Genomic DNA, 23,084 nt, shown 5'->3' with positions numbered 1-23,084 from the left:
GACATAGATAGCAAATGTGCATCTTACAGTATAATCTAATGATGAAAGACTGGGCTTGGAGGGAGTCTCTGCCACCTGATGGCTTTGGGACTGGTTATGTAGTCTACAGGTTATGTAGTCTCAGTTTTCTTATCTGTAAATAGGGATTTTGAGGATTAAATGATATGAGGCCTGCAAAAGTCTTAAGCCCAATTTTGGCACATAGTAATCACTCAGATAATACTCTAGCTGAGATGATACATGATAGCTGATGTAATACTACTCCTGAAGGAGGACTTCTTCCAAATTGCCTTCATATAGAATTTAGAAGAGGCAGAGGTTAAGTGGTTTAAAATACCTTTTTCTGGTCTAATAAGATATTAATACTCCAAAGACTAAAGACAAAGTGGATGTTCAGCTGCCCCTTTCATCCTTCTGAGGATGGATGGAAATGCTCTACACCTTTCTCCAAGCTTATATAAGCATAAACACGTGCAAGATGACTGGCTTTGCTTTGTCTTTCCCTTACGTATTACTCTGCAACTTTTCCAACAAGCCAATAGTTACAGAATTTTTCATGGCTGTTGCTCTGAGTTCATAGGTTCAGACGTTATTAATTTTTTAATAACTGTATAATACCCCAAATAATGCGGCAATTGCAGAATTTATTTGGGTTGGGCTGTTCTTAGTTCCCACCCTCTACTACAGATGATGTTTACTGCAGCATCCTTATATGTAATCCTTAAGATTCATTGCTTTTATTTCCAATTAGTTTCCCCAAAGTGGCATTACTGAGTCAGAGTATGTGTTAATTATAGTGCAGAAGGATTTGGGGTTACAAAAGTTGTGTAAAACATTGTTGGTTCCTGCCCTCTTACAATCTAGTTGAAGAACAGATGCATTTATTTTCCCAGGAATTTCTTTTTCTTTCCTTTCCTTTTCTTTTTTTTTTTTTTGCTTATGTACAAAGATTTCAGTAGATGGTGTTTATTTCTAGGGAAATTTGAAATCCTTAACATTTTGAAACATAAGTATAAATCAAGAGAGCAAAGGGGGGCCTCTTGAATGAGATTTACTCTGTATAGTCTTCGCTGCATTTATTAGATATGTATTTGTTAGAAAGTGTACATGTGTACGTTTTTCAGTTTTTAAGAGCTAAACGTCCCACTTGAGAACTGAAGCACTTGACATTTGCCCTCCTGGTCCTTACCAGGCTCACGTCCCACAGGGCACAGACGTCCCCCATGCAGGGGGAGAGACAAGACGGACAGCGTCTTGTCTCTTGAGGCTCAGACTTGCTCCGCGAGATGCAGGCAGCTGAGCAGATCTTCAGGTTTGAGGTCACTGATGGTAACAGGAATCGTAGGATGAGAACAAATTGTTTTTACAACAGTGAAGCTACTCTGCTAGAGGTAGACAGATGCCTTTTCTTTGTACTGTTACTGAGAGCTACTTAGTACAACATAAGTTTTACCAAGTACCCACTTAAGGTGTGTGTATGTGTCTACCTACCAGGTAGGGGACAAAGAGAAGAAAGGACAGTTAGGATGGGTTTGCCGTGCATGTGTGTACGTAGTCTTCTTACATGAAGGGACGTATGTGTCGCATGACCATCTATTTAGAAGCTTCGTTTTCTCCCATTAGTAATTAACATTTGGTTACATCAGTTGGTATTATGCAACTCTTTAACAGCTGACACTAGTTCATACCTGTTTTCATTCTTTCTCCCCCCGGAGTCAGCATCTTGGCTCTGAAGAAGTGATTGCATTATAACACTTTAGAACCCACTTGGTTGTATTCTTGACTCACTGGAGTGGTCACATATCTGAAACCCACTAGGCACCCTGTCACGGTTCCCAATCAGTGGGACCTGTAGTTGCTTTTCATTCATGGTCTGTCTCCTTATGATGAATAGCCTTAACTTTAAACATTCTGTAACTATTGGCTTGTTGTAAAGCAGATTTTTTTCTCTTCTGGGACTTAGCAGGTACTTTGGGTTTCCTTGGGCTTCTGCAATATTTAGTGAAATAGCAACAATAATAAGGGCAGTGAGAGTAAACATACATAGTGCCGACCATATGCCAGGCGCTGGACCAGCACCCTGTATAGTAATAACTCCTATAAGTCCTCCAACAACTCTGTGTGTTGCAGGGGGACTCTTATCACCCCCATGTTATGAATGCAGAAAGTAAGGCAGCTGAGCCATGGTGATAGAGCTTATAAATGGCTTGTGCGTGGAAATTACTCCACATCGGGGAGAGGCTCACTGGTGGGGCTGGAGAAACCCAGGAACAAGACAGCGCCCCCAGGGAAGCCGGGCACTGGATGCACAGACCCAGGGGGAGAGAACTGGCAGAGATGCTCTGGCCCCCGCTTATGTTTGGAGAGGAAGTGACACAGATGAGTCCTCCCATCCGAAAGCCCTGGACTTGTGAGGGAAGTCGAGGGAACTCAGGGCAGGAAGGAAGCGGAGGAAAGGGAGGTGTGGAAACTTGGCCGAGGGACGTCACTTGCAGCAGCCTCTCAGGAAGAGCCCCTCTCTTCGTGGGCTTTGTGCCCTCAGGGCGCAAATCCCAGAGGAGGGTGAAGCAAGTTGAAGGTGTGTTTACCTTCAGCCAGTTTCTTTTGTTTTGACAAGTGAGTCCTTTGACCCGGCTGGAAAAACCTCTCCGGCTGCTCTTGCGATTGTTTCTGAAATTGGTTTTTGAAGAGGTTGTGTGTGACCTGCTAGGATTACCCACACTGGGCGGCACAGACCACAGACCAGGACTGTAGCAGGAAAGCCGTCTAGGTAAGAGGCATTGGGGGTGGCGGTGGTGTGACCTGAACAGGACCCTGATTCTTCTGCCGTGCCCTCTGGATATGACATCCTAGGGCTGAAGATGGGTCCCCTGCCTCAGGATCCATCTCCACCGTAGCTGAGTCGAGTCCACTGTGGGCTCGCAGAGGCAGACTGCAGATGCCATGTCGCAGTCTTCCTTATAGAATGTGGTGGCTTGCTTTTGTCGTTGTTATTTTTATATCACCAGGTCATGGTTTCCAACCCACTTTCCGGATATTATTAGAATGGTTCATTGAATAAGAATGTGGTGGGTCAGATACTGTCATTAGTACCTAGCAAGTTCTTGGGCAAGTTCTTAACCTCTCCAGCCTCGATGCCCTAGTCTGTGAAATGGGGTATTAGGAACAGCCATCTCATAGGGCTTTTGGAGATAAAGCTCAGCAGGGTACCCCGGCATCGTATATCCCCTTTAAACATGGAGGTGCCCCTTGTTGCCTTCCTGGGGTTCTGACACATGCAGGAATCTCCTGTTCTGGTTCCGGGCTGTGATTAGCTCTGACATTCCAGGACACACATCACCATGGGTGTAGACACTGACAGAAGAAGGAACTGGAATTGAGAGTTGCAGATTCAACGGTCTCCCAAAGAAGGGTGGAGTCTCTTAGGACAAAGCATTCCTGGCATGAATAAACAGAGAAAGCTCATTTGAGGAGTAAGCCCGAGTCAGGTATTTTGATACAGGTGATTATGCAAGTTGGACAGAGAAGAATCCCTTCTCTTAGGTCTGATTGATGGTTCTCTGTATTCTATCCAACTTGTCACTTTACCTACAAAACTTTTCCTGTCATCTTCTAAAAATGAAATTAAAAACTCCTACTCTCAATTTGATCTAGTTAAATACAAGTTTTATTTTGGAAGGGCAAGAGGGATTTAGGGTAGAGGGAAAAATCTGACCCTTTTTTTCTGTAAAACACCTCTGCAGAGTGGGCACTGTTATACCAGGTTACTTTACAAAGTACCATTTAAGAAATACTTCTTTATTAAAAAAACAAACAAAAAACCCCCAACCAAACAACAAAAAAAACCTGCCAGCTTTTAAATACGGAAAATTTCAAGCACACACAAAACTGTAGAGAGTGGTATGAGCCCTGACATACCTGGCTCCCACCCTCAACAGTTGTCAACTCATGGCCAGCACTGCGTCATCTGTAACCAAACCCCCTCCACCACTTCGCGCACAGTTCCCCCACCCCGTTCCTTTTAAGCAAATCCTGACGACATATTATTTTATTTATATTCAAGATGTACTTTCAACGCCTTAAAGTTTTCAGTAACGTGAAAAATGGAAAATTTCACATTTTAAGGTCCTTCTTGTGGGAAGATCATGTCTCTCTAGAAACCTCAGAAAGCAGGGGGTGGGGAAATGATTTTTTGAAACATTTACCTGGGGGGCTTTTTCAACTCCGTGTTTTCCCAGAGTTGCCTTCTGCAGGCCTCTTCTCCCTCCATTCCCCTCCTTTCTCCCTTTTCTCCGCCCTCCCCTCCTCTCTCCCCCTCCCTTCCCTCTCCCCCAGTTAAAAATGGCAGTTCTTGCAACCAGTTCTTGAAACTGGTTTGCTTCTGAGTGTTAGAGCAGGAATAAAAGATAGGGAGCCACTTGCTTAGGGAAAAAAGTGATTCCAGGTGATGGAAGCTTTACCTCTCAAGAACCATTTTTTTTACTTGTTATTCTTAACCACCATGAATGGGACTGTTTAAAAATATATTCATTTTCTGCCTTCTTAACCGCCATGAATGGGACTGTTTAAAAATATATTCAGGGCTTCCCTGGTGGCGCAGTGGTTGAGAGTCCGCCTGCCGATGCAGGGGACACGGGTTCGTGCCCTGGTCGGGGAAGATCCCACATGCCGCGGAGCGGCTGGGCCCGTGAGCCATGGCCTCGGAGCCTGTGCTCCGCAATGGGAGAGGCCACAACAGTGAGAGGCCCGTGTACAGCCAAAAAAAAAAAAAAAAAAAATATATATATATATATATTCATTTTCTGCCTTCTTAACCGGAGTCCGCTGGATGTTATTTAATCGTTCCCATTTACTACAGGGTGTTTTCAGTACAGCTTTCCATGCTGTGGAGGGCTTATTTTTACAGTTTACCTGTCACCTCTCTCATTGCCAATTTTGTGCCCCGTCAAGGTGCTTTTCCTTATCTACAATCTGCTAAGGGCTAAGAAGCAAGGTATGTAAGGTTACAGTGAATGAACTATGAGGGTGTGTTTTGTTTCCCCAAGCAAAAGTGTATGTTGTTGGACTTAAGGGCTTTGTGATATATGAATGCTCAAAGGCAGTTTGGGCTCCATTTCCTGATTTTCAGTGATATTCTACATAGATGTTGCTGTGTAGCTACCTTTCATGTAGGTGAGGTATCCCTGTGATGGGGTTCTATAGCAGGAATCTTTCTTCTCACCTTAAATACAGCTTAAGAAAGGCTTGAAAGGTGAACCACATGGTTAGTGCCTGGGAATGTTGGAAAATGTGTTTTGGGACACATTTTTCTCCATCTCACCGTTGAACGTTTGAGAGTGAGTTAGTAGGAGAGAAATGAAGGGATTTTAAAAGGTGACCATTCTGTTTTTGTTGTTGTAGTTATTTAGCAACTAAAAGTTAGAGATTTGTGTTTTAGACCTTGCACAAAACTTTTACTTGGCTAAAAATAATTTGATATATGGGTATATATCAAATTTATAGTAGAAACTAATAGTCTGATTTTTCACTGGACAAAATGAACTTCCTGTCTGCTATTCTTTAAAGGGGGAATCAGAGAAGACATTTTCATCCCCTCTAGCCCTATCCTTTCTTAAAACTCTCCTTAGGAAAAGGACATAGTATTTTTCAAAACTAAGCTGTGCCTTATGCAGGTTTATACACAGGATGGGCTAGTTACATCAATTTTTCCTTTCTCACACCCAGACCAGGGTTACATAGTTCTGTGAGGTGTGCTTGGGAGTTGTAATAATATGGAATACTGGAAAAATTCCAGAGGCTGTTGGTAAATAAAGAATGCAGCTGAACAGCAGTTAGCTTCTGCTAGTGATTTCAGAACTCACATTTAGGAGAAAAAAAAGTCAAGTATGTGTAATATAGCATGGGAAATCAAGAGAAAGTGTGATGACCATCTTGAAGATGTGGGTTTTAATTTCTGTCTTTCATTTTTCTAAAGACTGTACAGGTAAATCAATAAAGAAGATTAAGCTGTATTTGGTTGACATTATGAAAGATCTCTCTACTTTTAACCCAGCTTATTTAAAGATTTATTAAATCAGCCAAACAATTTTTTCTGTATTATGAGAAAGCTGTCTTTGCTTTGTGTTTTCAACTTACAGGGTTTTCGTTGATATGTTTAGGAAAAAGAAGAGTACAGGGTACTGGAAATTCACAGCTGATAGTCAAAGATGGATATATACATATTAGAGGTTTGGGGAATCTGATGGGCTAGTTAGGAGAGGGTTTTAGAAGTGACTTTGAAGCTTTCTGTATGTTCTCTCTCACTGTTGCCTATTCCATAAAAGGCCTTTAAGTGTGGTGTTTACCCAGCAGATATCCCAACGAATTGCTTTCGGCAGTCATGGGCACACTAGAATACTATCCAATCGGTAGTTCTGTAGTTTTCTCACAGAACTTCCAGGGGATATGGCATCTCTCTAGTCTTCGAGACCACCCCCAGGACAAGGCACATTAAGGGCTGGAGAAGGGAAACTTGGGTGGTGGGAATGTTCTTTTCAAAATCTGGGTAAAATTTTTTCCCCAAAAAGCACCAGTGAGCTGAATAACTTCTCATCCCATTTCTCCACAGTTTTAAGCCTCTCTTAAGCGCCTCCAAGTCAGTCCTATCTGAGGCTTCAGATTCCTCAAGTTTCACTGGGGTCACCTGGAGGCCCCTGTCCTACCTTGGTTTCAAAATCTCAACTATTTTTAGGATTCACTCTTTCTTTCATTGTAACAACAAATATTTATTTAGCTTTCTGCCATGTACAAAACTCCACTTTAGGGTCACAGGAGACCACAGAGCTGAATCTGACAGAGAATCTGACACAGATCTTTCCCTTCAGGATTCTGATTGGGAACCAAGACACCTATGGGCGATTCTTCAGTGTGAGAGAGACTGGGATACGCTAGCAGCTGTAGAGACACAGCCTAGTGGATTATAGGACCGAAGGCAGTTTATTTATTTATTTAGTTTTAATTAAATGTTAATTAAATGTTGCGGCATGTGGGATCTTTAGCTGCGGCTTGCGGGCTCTTAGTTCCCTGACCAGGGATTGAACCCAGGCCCCCTGCATTGGGAGCATGGAATCTTAACCACTGGACCTCCAGGGAAGTCCCCCAAAGGCAGTTTAGAATCAATCTTCTACCAAAAAAAAAAAAAACCCCAAAAAGCCAGTTGCTGACACCAGACACTATACACATGTTATTGACTGAGATAAGGGATTAAGGAGAAGCCTACAGTCTTCTAACCCACTGAGAATGGGCTTATAATGGGACATTTCGTCGAATGACCAGTTCCTTTCTGCTCCAGATGTCAGTTGGGGGAATGACAAGGTAGCAGTTCTGGGAGAGTCCATGGTTTGTTTTACACTTGGTCAAGTTTCCCTGTGGAATTGTCATTGTTTCATGTTAAACTCTATATTCTTTGTTTTGCCTTTTTTCTATTTAAAAGGGTTTGTCCACGGTAGGTGGCAAGGTACTCAAGTCCTTTTCACACCCGCTCTGTGAGGGGCATAGGAAGGGAACACGCCCACACTTACTGAGCGCACCCCGGAAACATTTTCTCATTAACTCCTCACAAACTTGGGGTAGGGGTTATCTTTCCAGATGAGTAGACTGAGGCAGAGGTTATCTTTCCAGATGAGTAAACTGAGGATTAGTAACTGGGCACTCACTCCAGGCCTCTTTGGGTGAATCCAGTTCTCACACCAAGGTTTGTGAATGTTCTGTTCCCTGAGATTAAACTTTGGCTCTTAGAGAGAACCGCTCAGCTCAATTGCAGTTCTCCCTCCTCTCGTCACGTGAGTGTCTTTTTACCCCTAAATATATCCACTGGCATCTCCTAAAGCCATTCTCCTACGTAACCACAATTCCACTATTAAAAACAGAAGAAAATTAACCAGCATATGTTCGTATCATCTCATTTCTACTCTCTATTTCAGATTTCCCTGATGGTCTCATGTGTTTGATAACTATTTTTTTCCAACCTGGGTTTGCTTAAGGCTCACACATTGCATTTTGCTTTTATAACTCCGGAATTTCTCTTACTCTAGACCAACCTGCCTCCAATCCCTCCTGTTCAGCTCTTGTTTCGGGACACTGACTTTTAGAGGGACCAGACCAGTTTTCTTATAACCTTTTTGTTGACACTTTACCTGGCAAGTGTCTTGCAAATTGAAGATTTTAAAAGTTCTTTAAACCTAAAATAGGTATTTTCTAGGAGATGTGTTGCCAGATTGTCAGATGTTGCACCTGATATTTTCTGTAGCTAATATATTTTAAAAGAATCTTTATTTACAAAAATAAGGCAATTGTAAAATGTTAGAACAATTCAGAAATACAGTTGGCCCTTTGTATCCACAGGTTCTGCATCTGCGGATTCAACCAACCTTGGACTGAAAATATTTTTTAAAACAAAATTCCACAAAGTTCCAAAAAGCAAACCTTGAATTTGCCAAGCTGGCCAACTATTTACATAGCATTTACATTGTATTAGGTATTATAAGTAATCTAGAGATGAACTAAAGTATACGAGATAGGTTCTTTGCAAACACTATGCCATTTTATATAAGAGACATGAGCATCCTCGAATTTTGGTATCTGCTGGGATCCTGGAACCAACCCCCCTGCGGATACAGAGGGATGACTATGTATGAAATATAAAATAAGAGTTCCGTTTGATACCATCACCATGTAGCCCTGAGATAACAGTCATTTTGGTGAAGTTATATATTTTTTCCCATTTATTTATTTATTATAAAAACTGATCATCTGTACACATTGTTGTGCAGTTTACTTTTTATCTCACTAACTGCATTGTGGATTGTGTCATGTCAAATATGTAGCTGAGATTGTGTTTAGTGGTGCCTGGGATAAAAGTGCACCAAGCCAGCCACATTCCTTCCTAGGTGTTCAAGGCGAGACACACCCGAATGTAAAGTGCCCGGCCCAGGATGAGAAATGTGACTTGTGCCCACAGAGCAAATATTTTTCTCTCTTTGAGGCTCTCTAGCTAATATAGGAGTTGAATCTTGGTGTCTTCTGCCCTGTGTTTTAGCAAGTTGATGGAATGTGGGAGTAGTAAACTCTTAAGGACTCTGTATTTAAATTCTGATACTCTTTTGTTTTTCTTTTCTGGGTGGGTCCCTCCATATTTTTTTCCGCAGATACCAGGAGATCATCAGGTTGGCCTACCTTGCAGGTAAACATGATACTCTGCCAACATAAAGTGATTTAGAAATGTTAATCTATTTTACCAAGCCCAAGTCTCTAGTATTTTAAGCCATCATAAAACACGTACCTGTCACGCTAAGGAATGTGCCGAGGGCAGGCATCAAAGAACGGCCGAGGGAGTCTCAGGAGTGTGTTTTACTGTGTTGTAGGATTGTGTCCTGACAACCTCTGTGAGGCCGGGGGGTACTGACAAGGAGTGATTTCTAAATATTGAAGCCATTTAACTTATGAATGCAAGAATGCCTACAAGTAATTATTCCTGTTTGTCTATCCAAGTGTCAGGGCGCTCAGAGGTAATTCTGTGGATAAAGGGCATAAAGGCTGCCTGACTTAGGGAATCAAATTAACAGAACAATCATATGAGCGAGAGATAGTCCTTTGCACTTCATGGAGAACAGAAAGTTGAACAGAGAGACCGTGTGGATGTTTCTGGCTTCTTTGGAAGATAAGTTTAACGAGCCTCCCAGTGAGAGAATTGCTGGCACAGGGCGGAATGGTAAAGCCGCTTTTACTGTTGTTATTTTGTTCTCGTGTTGTCCATGGCAGTAATGTCATCGCTGCCATTTGGTGGGACATCCGGGTGTCAGTAAATCTTGTTATTAGTAAGTTAAATTATCTGTAATTTGGTGATGGGCTTCTGCATCAAGAATTCTGTTAAGGAACAAAATGATTGTAGGGTGGTTCCCCACATCTGTCTAAATATCTGGTGAAAAAAGGATAGAGTTGTGATTTTAAGTGCATTAAAAAATTCATGTATTAATTTTTTTTGAAAAATTGCTGAGTAGTTAATCATTAATTACTAATTTATAATTAGTTAATAATTAAATGCATATTCACTCCATTTTCTATCATCCAGTAATAAAGTAAATAAGAAAATAAGTATAAATATTAAAATAAGGGCTTCCCCGGTGGCACAGTGGTTGGGAGTCCGCCTGCCGATGCGGGGGACGTGCCCCGGTCCGGGAAGATCCCACATGCCGCGGAGCGGCTGGGCCCGTGAGCCGTGGCCGCTGGGCCTGCGCGTCCGGAGCCTGTGCTCCGCAGCGGGAGAGGCCGCAACAGTGAGAGGCCCGCGTATCGCAAAAAAAAAATAATAATAAACGGAAATAATGTTAATGGAAGTAAAGAGGCAGTGTTACAAAGAGTGAGGAATAAGATAAGATTTTAAGTTCAGGATCAGGGAATTGCTTAAATCATTGAACCCCACTTTTTTCATCTCTAGAATAGGGATCGTACAGTCGACACCCAGAGGGTTGTTAATGAGGCTGAAATGAGATAATATATTTAGAAATTAAAAAAAAAAGTTCAAATTCTACTCCTGCTTTCTTGAGCAGACAGGCTTGTACGATGAAAAAAAGCATGTGAATCGAGGTCACATAGACACTGGTGTGAATGCAGGCTTTGCCGTGTGCATTCTTAGATGAGATCTTTTAATCACTCTTAGCGTCAGTTACTCTAGCCATAAAGTGGATCTTATCATATCACCCTTGTAAGGTAAGGTCAAGTGCACGGCTTAGACCAAGGCGCTTGGGAGCAACAGAGTCTGCTGGCTCTTGAATCTGGACATTCATCTATCAGGGGCATATGCTTGTGTGTGTGGAATATGTGCCGCCTGGAGCTTCCCTTCCAAGTGATGACCTTGCTGCTGCTTTTCTGTTTGCAGCGACCCTCCAGAGCGCCACGCCGGGCATGGACGCCTTTTTCCGCACTTGGAGGAGCACGGGTGCTAGTGTCATCGCCCAGTCACAAAGCTGCTAAGGCCGTCTCAGGGGCGTGGGCGTCAGGACAGGAGGGCAGCATCCGAGGGCCACAGAGCCATGCCTTTCGGCCTGAAGCTCCGCCGGACCCGGCGCTACAACGTCCTGAGCAAGAACTGCTTTGTCACCCGCATCCGCCTGTTGGACAGCAACGTTATCGAGTGCACGCTGTCTGTGGAGAGCACAGGGCAGGAGTGCCTGGAGGCGGTGGCCCAGAGGCTGGAGCTGCGGGAGGTAAGGGTGCAAGCGTGGTGGGTGGATGCGCCGGAGCTCAACCCCAGGGACCAGCCACCTTCTCTTGGCACCTGCCAGGCTTTTCAGCCTCAGCCTGGTTTCGAAGCATCCTGTTATTCTTAGCGTGGCCTAGATCTTAACACCTTTCAGTGGATGCAGACACCTGCTCTGATGTTGTGAGAAGCAGGGACACCCCCTAGAGTTTGCACGGGGCACGGGCTGGGGGTGGCAGCACCCCTTTGCTTTCAGCCCATGAGGGAGGTTGTAATGAGACTCTCCTCCCCAAAACCATTTACCCTCTTTAAAAACAATCAAGTGGGTAGCTGGGGTTTTGGCATTCCGGCTGCATATCAAGGAGAAAACCACATAAGCGGTGGATGCAGCTGCTTTTTTGTTTGTTTCCATATTTTCCTCTTCAAAGAGGGAAAAGAGGGAAAAAAAGAAAGAGCATTTAAAGTGAGCATGACCAGCAAGGCTTTTTTTGTGGGAGCTTGTAAAATGGGGGTTTTGTTCCTTTTAAGATTCCTCATGACCTTGTTTTCTTTGGGCTTTAAGCAAACCCAGGGTTCACCATTAAGACAGTCACGTTATCTCTCTTTAGAAGAGATTCTTAGAGCAATGTGCCCTTTGTAACCAGCAAGCCCTGCTTTTTTTTTTTTCAGTCTTACAGACATTTAGGACAAGGGACTTTTGAGAAAAACCCCCTCAAGCATTTGTGTCTTGGGAGCATATCGCATGTGGCGTATGGGCTGGTAGGTAAGGGGGTGTGGTTGAAAGGTTGCCAGTGCTGAAATGACGGCAGACCCCTGAGAGTCAAGCCTTCCCGAGGGCAAGGAAGAGCTCTGTGATTGTCCTGGGCCCTGTGACACCATTGCCCAGTTCTCAGGGTGATGCAGAAGAGGGGAGCGGTCCCTATTGAAAGTGATCTTATTTGATCTCTTTGCTCACCTCTCAGGATCCACCCTCTTTCCATTTGCACAAAGGAGTTGGGGGTCAAGGAAGGTCTTCCTCTCCGCTTGGCATCTTCCACAGGCTGCCTCTTATCCTCTGGGGGACGGTTTCACCTGAGCACTTCTATTTCCTACTGGTCTTCGTGTATATACTTTGGTTTCAGTGTTCAGGCCTTCCTTTGACATTTATCTTCCTGCGGAGGAGACTGTCCTGCCCAACAGGTATATGTAGCTTGGTAGCTGGCACAATAAACATGTGAAATGTTCTCACCTTGCTGGTTGATAGTTGGCTCTTTTTGCTTCTTGGTAGCACATTGGGGTGCACATATTTAAACATATGTGTGTGTATCGGCATAAAGGAAAAACCTTAATGCTGTCGTCAGTTGGTCAAGAGGCTGGTCTAAATTCTCATAAAAATTTTCATTATAGATCATTTGAAAATATATGCAGTGGTTTTACTTTTGAATATTCCCAGTAACTTAAATGAGAACAACTAAATATTCTTTGCATGCATTAGAAGCAGTATAGTATGTGGTTAAGTAGTTATAAGTGCAGGCTTTGGAGTCTTAAACTTGAGTCAAGTTATGGTTCTGTCACTTACTAGGTAACCTTGGAAAAGTTATTGAACTTCTCTGGAAATCAGTTTTCTCAGCAATAAAATGGGAATAGTGATACTCACCTCACTTACCTTACAGGGCTGTTGTAAATATTAGAAGAGATATAGTATGGCAAATGCATAGGGCTGTGTCTAATAATGTATAATTGTTCCAATTTGAGAGTTTTGAAAAACATTTTTTCGTTAAAGAAAATACTGAACAACCGCAATGTTCCAGACACTGTTTGGGGACTTGGTGAAACTAAGATAAATAAGTTGTAATTTTTCCTTCAAGATATGCACAGACTAATAGAGGAATCCAGCATGTAAAAACCAGCTAAGACTGAATGTGATCCACACTAAATGCAATGCAGGGGCTGGCCTGAAAGGCAGTGGCTCTCCTTAGAGTTGTGCAGTGCACGGCCTGCTCCACTGAACACCGCAGCCCTAGCTAGGGGAGAGGAAGCCTCAGTGAAATATGAACAGAGCCCTCGCATTTTGAACAGGGACTTGAAGGATGCCCAGGAGTTCAGTAGGTGGAAAAGAAGGCAGGTCATTCTGGGCATGGGGAGAAGGCATCTCTGTGAATCACCAGGTAAAGCCAGAGTGTAAGGTGCAAAGTGAGGGGTGCCTGGAGATGTGTATGATAATAATAATTAAGTTCCAGCAGAATATTGTTTCTCTCAGTGAGAGGGCAAAGGTCAACCCTGGATTATCCCACAACTGGGTCGTCACAAAGGACAAAGCAGCGAAGTCCAGATTCTACCGTCAACGCGTGTTGCAGGGTGATTGATCTTCTAATGCTAAGATGGGGTTTGCGTTTAATGTCGGCTTTATTTTGACGTGCTCTAAACAGGTGCATCCACATTAGAACACATCACTTTCTCTTTTGGTTTTATGCTTTCATTCTGTGACAGATCACATTGAAGGTATTGGCCTTTTGTGAAACAGTCCTATAGAAAGTCCTCTTGAATTGAAGGATGAGACAGAGCAATGTAATACTTTGTTCTTCATTTGCCCAGACACACCTCAAGGAGGAATGCATGCCCCGCCCAAGAGCAGAGGGGAGGGTGTGAACACAGGGTCTGCCACACTCACTTGACTTTGTATGTGGGTCATTTTTCAAATAGGGCTGATGGTGCTTTAGAGAAGAAAGAAAAAATTCATCTAAGATACAATGAATTGTTTAGTCTTTATGAAGTTTTGGAAAGTAGAGTGTGGTGAATTTTTGGCTTTGCCATTAGAAGTGTTCTGTAGTTTAGGTGTACCCTAAACTTGACGGTAGATTTATATTAGGAAAGGAAAACTAATTTTGATTTAATTTTTGATCTATGTTAATTACAATTTATGTTTTATTAGATAACTTAAAAATAGATTGTAGGGAATTCCCTGGCAGTCCAGTGCTTAGGACACCATGCTTCCATTGCAGGACACAGGCTCCATCCCTGGTTGGGGAACTAAGATCCCATAAGCTGCACAGTGTGGCCAAAAAAAAAAAAATTGTATTTTTTGAGACAGTTTTAGGTTTATAGCAAAACTGAGTGGAAAGCACAGAGAGTCCCTTATACCTCCTGTCCCCTCCCCACCAGGCACCCCCACTGTCGACACCCCGCACCAGAGTGGTCCATTTGTACAGTCAATGAACCCACATTAACACATCATATGCTCAAAGTCCATAGTGTAGGTAGGGTTCACTCTTGGTGGTGTACATTTTGTGGATTTTGACAAACGTATAATGACGTGTGTCCATATGGTAAGCTCTTTTTTTAATGTAATAAACTGATTTCTTAAACAAATGTTATATGCAAACATGAATTGAAAAGTATACATGTTTCAGCGTTAAACACATATTCCTCTACCAACAAAATGAAATGTCACCCTGAGTCACCTTGGGTCACCAGAGGTCTCAGTTGACTCTCTGCTAGTATTTGACCGTGTCCTGTATGACTTTATTCTCCTGTTACTGAATGCAGGTTCATGTGCTCGATGCACAGTGAGGCCGAACAAACCGAAACGTCCGAGTTTGGAGCAAAGAAAGGTTTATTGCAAGGGCCAAGCAAAGGAAACAGGTGGATCGTGCTCAGAAATCCCTGAACTGATAATGCTAAACGTTTTCAGGGTCAAATTTGGTTTTGAATACACAGCTGTGCTGCCATTTCATATGGCATCCAGAGTGCCCAGGCCTGGCTTAGTTAGCAGGAACAGTCATCCCCTGGGGAAGCAGAATATGCCAGGGTCCCTGCTCCCAGAAACCCTGGAGTTGGGAGAATAGGAAAAACAAGAAACAAAACAAAGAGAACAGCCTGTGCCGAGGTACAGAAACAGGAAAGAACATGGAATTTTCAGGGAAGGGCAGAGTGCAGTTTGCACAGATGTGTGTGTGTGTGTGTGTGTGTGTGTGTGTAGGGGTCATGGAGGGGAGGATAGGAGTGTGGGTAGGTAGGTGGAGTCTGCTTTTGAAGGGTTTGATGTACCTGGCTAAGGAGTTTTAACTAGATCCGGTAGAACATTGTTTCTAAAATGTGTCACAAAAATAATTAAAATACTCACCACCTTTTAATATACCACATGTTTTGCTGAGCGCCTTTCATAGATCATCTCATTTAATTTTTCTAACAAGTCTGTCAGGTGACTACTCTTGCTGTCCCCATTTTATGGATGGGGAGACCACAGTGTAGTCACTGGACTGGCTCCAATTCAGGTAGACTGACTCCACCATTCTAATTCCCAGGGATGTGTAGTGGCAGAGAAAGGGGATGTGGTAAGATGCTTTGGGAAACACTCTCATAAGTTCTGCAGTTAAAAAAATAAATGTGTTGAGCTCACTGTTTCACAATTAATTTAGCCTTCTAGTAAATACTCTTCGAATCGTTTGGGTAATAAAACACTGCCTGGAGATGGAAAGCCATAAAAAGATTTCAAGGTGAAGCATGACATGATCACCTTGAGTTTTAAGGAAAGAACCAAATAGCCGAAAAACAATGGGGATTGGGTGACAGGAGGAACAGAGATGCTAATTAGGTGGGCATAACAATAACTTGGCAAGAGGAAATAACGTGAACCCCTTAAGAAAAAAAATTTTTAATTGTTTTAAATAAGTTCCGAAAAAAAATTAGGTATGAGTTTCTGGCTGGGAACTCTATTTAAAGGAAGAGGCTCGGGAGATACAGGAGGCTTAGAAAATTAGAATTCTGATAATATAGTTACAATATGTTTGGATCAATGGATTTCCTCTTCCCCAAATGAAATCTTAGGTGGAACTTCAGTATGTAAGATGGAGCTGCTCTGTTTGCTGAGGGGGTGGATAGGGTATCTGGAGCCCCATCTCCTTGTGCCCTTCCCACACACACCCCAACATGGCTTGAAAAATCATTGCCCTAGATTACGAGAGAAATAGCTAAAACAATGTTGCCTTATGACTAACCTTATCTTTAAAAAATAAATACATGGAGAAACAGCAGAGTTTAGTGGCTAGGAATGAGAGTTCAGACCAAACTGTCTGAGTTTGAATCCTGGCTCTGCCACTGATTTGCTGTGTGATCTTGAATAGTTACTTAACCACCTTGTGCCTCTGTTTTCTCATCTGTGAATGAAGATGGTAATAGTAGCAGCCTCCGTAAGTTGTTGGGAGGATTAAATGAATTAGTTTTTGCAAAGTTGCCACCGTATCTCAGTGCTGGGCACATAGGAAGCACTTAATATGGCGGTCTCCTCTGCAAAACACTACTCAGGTCAGACAGAGAAAGAGAAATATAGTATGTTATATGCGGACTCTAAAAAGAAATGATACAGGGACTTCCCTGGTGGTGCAGTGGTTAAGAATCTGCCTGCCAATGCAGGGGACACGGGTTTGAGCCCTGCTCCAGGAAGATCCCACATGCCGTGGAGCAACTAAGCCCGTGCACCACAACTACTGAGCCTGCGCTCTAGAGCCCATGAGCCACAACTACTGAAGCCCGCACGCCTAGAGCCCGTGCTCTGCAACAAAAGAAGCCACTGCAATGAGAAGCCTGTGCACTGCAACGAAGAGTGGCCTCCACTCGCTGCAACTAGAGAAAGCCGGCGCACGCAGCAACAAAGACCCCAACGCAGCCAAAAATTAAAAAAAAAAAAAAAAAAAGAAGAGAAATGATACAAATGAACTTGTTTACAAAACCGAAACAAACTCACAGACTTAGAGAACAGAACTTATGGTTATGGGGTGGGGGGAAGGGTCGGGGGAAGGGATAGTTAGGGAGTTTGGGATTGACATATACACACTGCTATATTTAAAATGGGTAACCAACAAGGACCTACTGTATAGCACAGCTCAATAATATGTAACAACCTAAATGGGAAAAGAATTTGAAAAAGAATAGACACATGTATATGTATACCTGAATCACTTTGCTGTACACCGGACACCAACACAACATTGTTAATCAATTATACTCCAATATAAAATAGAAAGTTAAAAAAAAAAAATAAGACACCACTCAGGCTGTCTAGACCCCCTACAGTCCCTCCAGAGTCTGGGCTCTCACCCTTTTGTAAGTCTGCTCATTCCATTTTTAGATGGCTTTGATCATTAGAAGCTATGATCTTCCACTGAGCCAGAATCTTTCAGTTCCTTGAACAGTTATTAATTTCAGATTGTGCTGCCCAGTAGGATAGCCCTTGGCTATATGTGGCTATAGAGCACTTGAAGCGTGGCTAGCTTGAACTGAGATGTGCAATAAGTATAACATACACAGCGGATTTTGAAGACCTACTATGAAAAAAAGTTAATATATCTCAGTCATTTTTATAGTAGTTACATGTTGAAAGCATAATATTTTGAATATACCATTTTATTTTCTTTTTTAATTTATTTATTTCTGCCTGCATTGGGCCTTCTTTGCTACATGTGGGCTTTCTCTAGTTGCAGCGAGCGGGAGCTATTCTTCGTTGCAGTGCACAGGCTTCTCATTGCGGTGGCTTCTCTTGTTGCGGAGCACGGGCTCTAGGCATGCGGGCTTCAGTAGTTGTAGCACGTGGGCTCAGTAGTTATGGCTCGTGAGCTCTAGGGTGCAGGCTCAGTAGTTGTGGCGCATGGGCTTAGTTGCTCAGCGGCATGTGGGATCTTCCCAGACCAGGGCTCCAACCCGTATCCCCTGCATTGGCAGGTGGATTCTTAACCACTGTGCCACCAGGAAAGTCCCTATACCATTTTAAGTAAAATTTATTAAAGTTAATTTTACTTCTTTAAACAAACTTCATTCAAATTAATTTTACTTCTTTGTAGTTTTTAAATGTAGCTACTAGAAAATTTTAAATTACATATGTGGCTCGGGGACTTCCCTGGTGGTCCAGTGGGTAAGACTCCGTGTTCTCAATGCAGGGGCCCCAGGTTCAGTCCCTGGTCAGGGAACTAGATCCCGTTTGTATGCCACAACTAAGAGTTTGCATGCCGCAACTAAGAGTCTGCAGGCTGCAACTAAGAAGCCTACATGCCGCAACTGAGTCTGCAGGCTGCAACTAAGAAGTCTGCATGCATGCTGCAGCAAAGATCCCACATGCCACAAAAAAGCCCCGGCACAGTCAAAATAATAAGTAAGTAAGTAAGTAAATAAATAAATAAAACGAAGTAGTGTTAGCATAATAATTTTAAAAAATTCAGGTCACATTTAAAAAAATATCTGGCTCACATTATATTTCTACTAAACACCGCTGTTCTAAGAAAAGCAAGGAGGCCATGTTAATAATAATAAGGAATATAAAGAATTCCAATAAAACATAAAAATATGCTAGAATTATTTCCTTTAGGGATAATCGTGGCTCTACTTTTAATTAAAAAATAATAAATGGAGGAGGGCTAAATAATTTTACACAGGTACGTGAGAATACTTTTCATGGCTATACTCTATTCAAGGTAGAGAACTGTTGTTTTATTAGGAAATTCAGCACTTTGGGGAAGAATAAATTTGATAACTCTTGGGCCTCTTCTAAGGCTAAACTAAGAGCCCTGGTTTTTAAAGGAGCCTAAAAAAAATCCATAACCATTTCATAGCGTTGGTGATTATCCTCTAAGTTATTCCCCTTTTCTTTTGCAAATTTATATTTTCATCTTTACTGAAAGCTGATTTATCCAGAGCTATCAGCTATGGTAGAAATGTCTCACATTTTGCTCTTTTCATAATGGCTAGAGCTTACAAAGGTACAGAATCTTAACATGCATTTCCTTTCATCAGAGTAAAGCTAACCTACATTAAGGACATTTCTATGGCTTGATTTTATGTTAATCTTTTGGGAATTGGAAATTTATCTGTGATAATGGGAGTACTCGAACACTTCATTCCCTGGCCCTGTCAGATAATAGTGGAATTTGCTGTATTTTGTAGCTAGCTTAAGCGTATCTATATATGTTTGTATTTGCAGAGGACTAAAATAATCAACCATAATTAAGAACTGATTGAAGAGTACTCTGCTGGGGAAAGTTCTGAGTTTTGCATTGCTTTTTGTCTTTGTAAAGATTATGATGTGAAATCTTACTAGCTTAATGTCAATTCTGTAAGGTAAATTGGTGCTAGTGTCTATTTTCTAGATACAGAGATTGTAGGTGAAGCAATCCCCTGGTCTTCATCTTTTTGTATTTTCCGAGTGAGTCGTGCAGCCTCAGAAGAGTGAATTTTCTTGGCTATGAGATTTGCCTCTTGGGTCTGTGTTACTCTGCAGTTTCTTTTCCTGTACTTTTATGAAAAGATTGACTAGGAAAATGAAGATGGTGCAGTTGTTAATTATAGACGTGCCAGTTATAGAAATCCCAGACTATCCAGAGCAGAGGTTGATTGCACACAAGTTGTTTTCTGCAGTTATCCAACTGATGTATGGTGGTTTATTTTCCAAAGCATTTGGAATGTAATTGCGTGAGGTGCTGTTTTCAGAGTCTGTGTCTAGTCACCTTTTGGAGTATTTTCCATGCCTCCGTGAAAGTTTGAATGCTTGTATGTAATTCCTATATATTTTATGTGAAGGTGTCTCAACCTCTTTGTTTCTTAATTTACAACTGAAATATACTGGCTACGACAGGGACCCTATTACAACCTAATGGAAAGTATTTTAAACTTTTGCTTCTGGATGATTAACTCTTAGAATGCTTGAGATAAGATCGTGGATTTAATCCCTAGTAATTGCCAAGACTGTGTCTGTAACCCTTATAAATAGTTAGCATTAAAGCTGTGTCATTGTCATCAAACTAGAAAAACAAGACCCTCAAAAAATATCTTTCCTTATTAATAGCTACCATGGGGGATAACACCATATTTACAAATAAATGAAGAAATCAATCAAAAACATCCCAAACTGTTTTTAAAGGCCTTATTTACTACAATCTTTTCATGATACCGGAAGAGGGCTCTTATTATGACACTGAAGGATTCACATGCCAATCTGCCACTGAAGAAACTAGCCTGTTTTTGAGGGCTCACATACATTTATCCTTCCCTGTTAAAATGCAAAACTCCAAACCAAATAAACCACGGAACTACTCATATGAAAATGACAATTTATGTGGCTCTTCTTACATTATTTTTTTAGTAATGCATTTTTGCATTTTTAGCAATTGATTCAGAGATGTGGTTCCTTTCCCTGGGAACCGGTTCTTCTGTCTTTTCTGTTCTTTTTTTAATAAATTTATTTATTTATTTATTTTGGGCTGAGTTGGGTCTTTGTTGCTGCGCGCGGGCTTTCTCTGGTTGCAGCGAGCGGGGGCTTCTCCTGTTGTGGAGCATGGGCTCTAACCGCGGGCTTCAGTAGTTGTGGCTCGCGGGCTCTGGAGCGCAGGCTCAGTAGTTGTGGCGCACGGGCTTAGTTGCTCTGCGGCATGTGGGATCTTCCCGGAGTAGGGCTCGAACGAACCCGTGTCCTCTGCATTGGCAGGCGGATTTCTAACCACTGCACCACCAGGGAAGCCTTGTCTTTTCTTATTGCAGTGAACTCATTGCAGAATTCATGGCACCAGAGCTGTTTTCTAAAGAAAAGTAGAGAAATAAAATGGGATTTAGAGCTCACACAGAGGTATCCTGAGGATTAGATGGACCTGGTTTATGTTTGGTGCTTCGGAGATAAACCAAACAAGTGTCTCAGGCATTTTCTTGGGCAATATGGTGGAATCCTTTTGGTCATGGAGGAGGTAACCATTTCTACCATTTCTATTTGGAATCCACCACATTTCCTTCAACCATCTGGCAGCATTTAGCAGTGAAGCTCAGCTTTCAGAATTCAGCTGGAGTTGAAATTGGCAAGTCGCTTATGAACAGGCCTGGTGTGGTCTCAGCTGGGCTTGATGGGAGTAATGGCCCCTTGGCTGACACACAGGAAGTTGATCGCTGCACATGTTAGTTTAAGTGAGTGGTTAGGTTCTGATTCCATTTCCTGTGATGAATTTTGTAGACATGGCTGAATAAATGTGTTGCCTTGTGAACTTGAACAGAACAGGGTAAGAACTTTGAGACAGGGTCTTTCTCCTCCATTGAATACTCCAGAGCAGGGATGTGGCTAGGGGAAGAACGGGGGGCGGGGAGGGGGGGGAATGGAGAAGGTTACTTGGGGCAGAGCTTCACAAAACAGTGTACGGATGGGGATCTCATTCATAAATGAACTTTCCTTCCTCCTAAATAACTCAATACAGCACTTCTAAAACTAGGTCATTCTGGCTGCAGTATGTAGAAACTGTGTCCTCCAGATTACCTGCCTCTGCATTGGAACCCCATTTCTTGAATAGTTAAATAATTGTTTCATTGGATAAATGCATGGTGAGTCACCCAGAAATACCCTGTGTCCTCTGGAAAAGACTGTATTGCAGCAACAAAAATAGCTTACGCCATGGATTAGGTTTTGGCATTGGAAGTGGTTTACCTTGTTATTTGGAATTCTGTACTGTTAATTATGGCTCAAGACTATTATCATACAATGATTTCTTTTGTACCTCATCATCTTCCTTTTCTGTGTGTGCACGTGTGCATGAATGTATCTTTGTGCATGCATGTATGTGTACTCCATGGAATATTCTTTCTCAGGGTGTTTTTTTTTTTTAATTAATTTATTTTTGTCTGCGTTGGGTCTTCGTTGCTGTGCGTGGGCTTTCTCTAGTTGCGGCGAGCGGGGGCTTCTCTTCATTGCGGTGCGTGGGCTTCTCATTGCGGTGGCTTCTCTTGTTGCGGAGCACGGGCTCTAGGCATGCGGGCTTCAGTAGTTGTGGCACGCAGGCTCAGTAGCTGTGGCTTGCGGGCTTTAGAGCGCAGGCTCAGTAGTTGTGGTGCATGGGCTTAGTTGCTCCGTGGCACGTGGGATCTTCCCGGACCAGGGCTCGAACCCGTGTCCCCTGAATTGGCAGGCGGATTCTTAACCACTGCGCCATGAGGGAAATTGCGTTTTTTTTTTTTTTTTTTTTTTTGAAGCGGGGAGATCAGTTCTGGTTTAATGATTGGGTGGGAATGAGAAAAGGAAATTTAAAATACCGGCCTTCAAAGCATAGGAGAAGTAAAAGTTAAATCTTTTTTTTTTTTTCAAAATCAATTGTAGAATGTTTATGCAGTTACTGTGGACCCTTTATAGTTTGAATGTTACTAATTTGAGTGAATGTTACAATTTGAATGAAGTATGGACCATAAAATCGTACCTCCAAATGTGAAGACTCCATTTAGTGAAAGATAGTAAATCATGGTTGGCTTGTTAAGCAATTGCAAAGTTTGCCCTCCCTTTCTCCACCTATGCTTATAAAAGGGCTCTTTTTCAACTAAAGTCATTATCACATAGCCTGTCACTGTTTACATATATTACCTCATTTATCACATGCAAACTCATTACTAGCCATCTACAATATGGTGGAATACCCTCATATGGTGCTGTGCTCCATGAAGGAATTCAGTATAATGCAGAACTGCCTTGGACCCTTTTCAGACGGTTTATTAAGTATCCAGATTGCCTCATGTTAAGGTTAGCCTAAGCCCACATGATAGATCCCCTAGGAGAGCATCAGAGTGATGTTCCAGTGTCCCATAAACACCTATAATGAGACTCTAAAGAAAATCTTCGGGGAGGCACTGCTTTGTGATTTTTTTTTTCTTATACCTTTTAGATTTTTATGTTATTTATAGGCCTTCCAGCTTCTGCTTTTGCTTGCTTTTTCTCCTTTATCTTTAGATAACTTGTTTTCCTTTTTTAACATCTTTGTTGGAGTATAATTGCTTTACAGTGTATTGTTAGTTTCCGCTGTATAACAAAGTGAATCAGCTATACATATACATATATCCCCATATCTCCTCCCTCTTGCGTCTC

The 23,084-nt window shown here is 42.3% G+C and overlaps 1 protein-coding gene across 2 annotated transcripts in view; it reads left to right on the top strand.

The window, feature by feature from the left end:
* Nucleotides 1-23,084, top strand: part of PTPN14 (protein tyrosine phosphatase non-receptor type 14) — a 167,911-nt gene that overhangs the window by 52,965 nt on the left and 91,862 nt on the right. For both annotated transcript variants that reach the window (XM_004275244.3, XM_033438014.2), the window contains one exon: nt 10,916-11,243. In XM_004275244.3, the coding sequence (XP_004275292.1) occupies nt 11,070-11,243 (174 nt within the window). In that variant the 5' untranslated portion in view covers nt 10,916-11,069. The remainder of the gene's footprint in view (nt 1-10,915; nt 11,244-23,084) is intronic.

The sequence above is a fragment of the Orcinus orca genome, chromosome 1 (genome assembly GCF_937001465.1).
Source record: "Orcinus orca chromosome 1, mOrcOrc1.1, whole genome shotgun sequence".
Lineage (NCBI taxonomy): Eukaryota > Metazoa > Chordata > Mammalia > Artiodactyla > Delphinidae > Orcinus > Orcinus orca.
The sequence above is the reverse complement of the archived record's forward strand: the minus strand, read 5'-3'. Positions and strand labels throughout refer to the sequence as shown.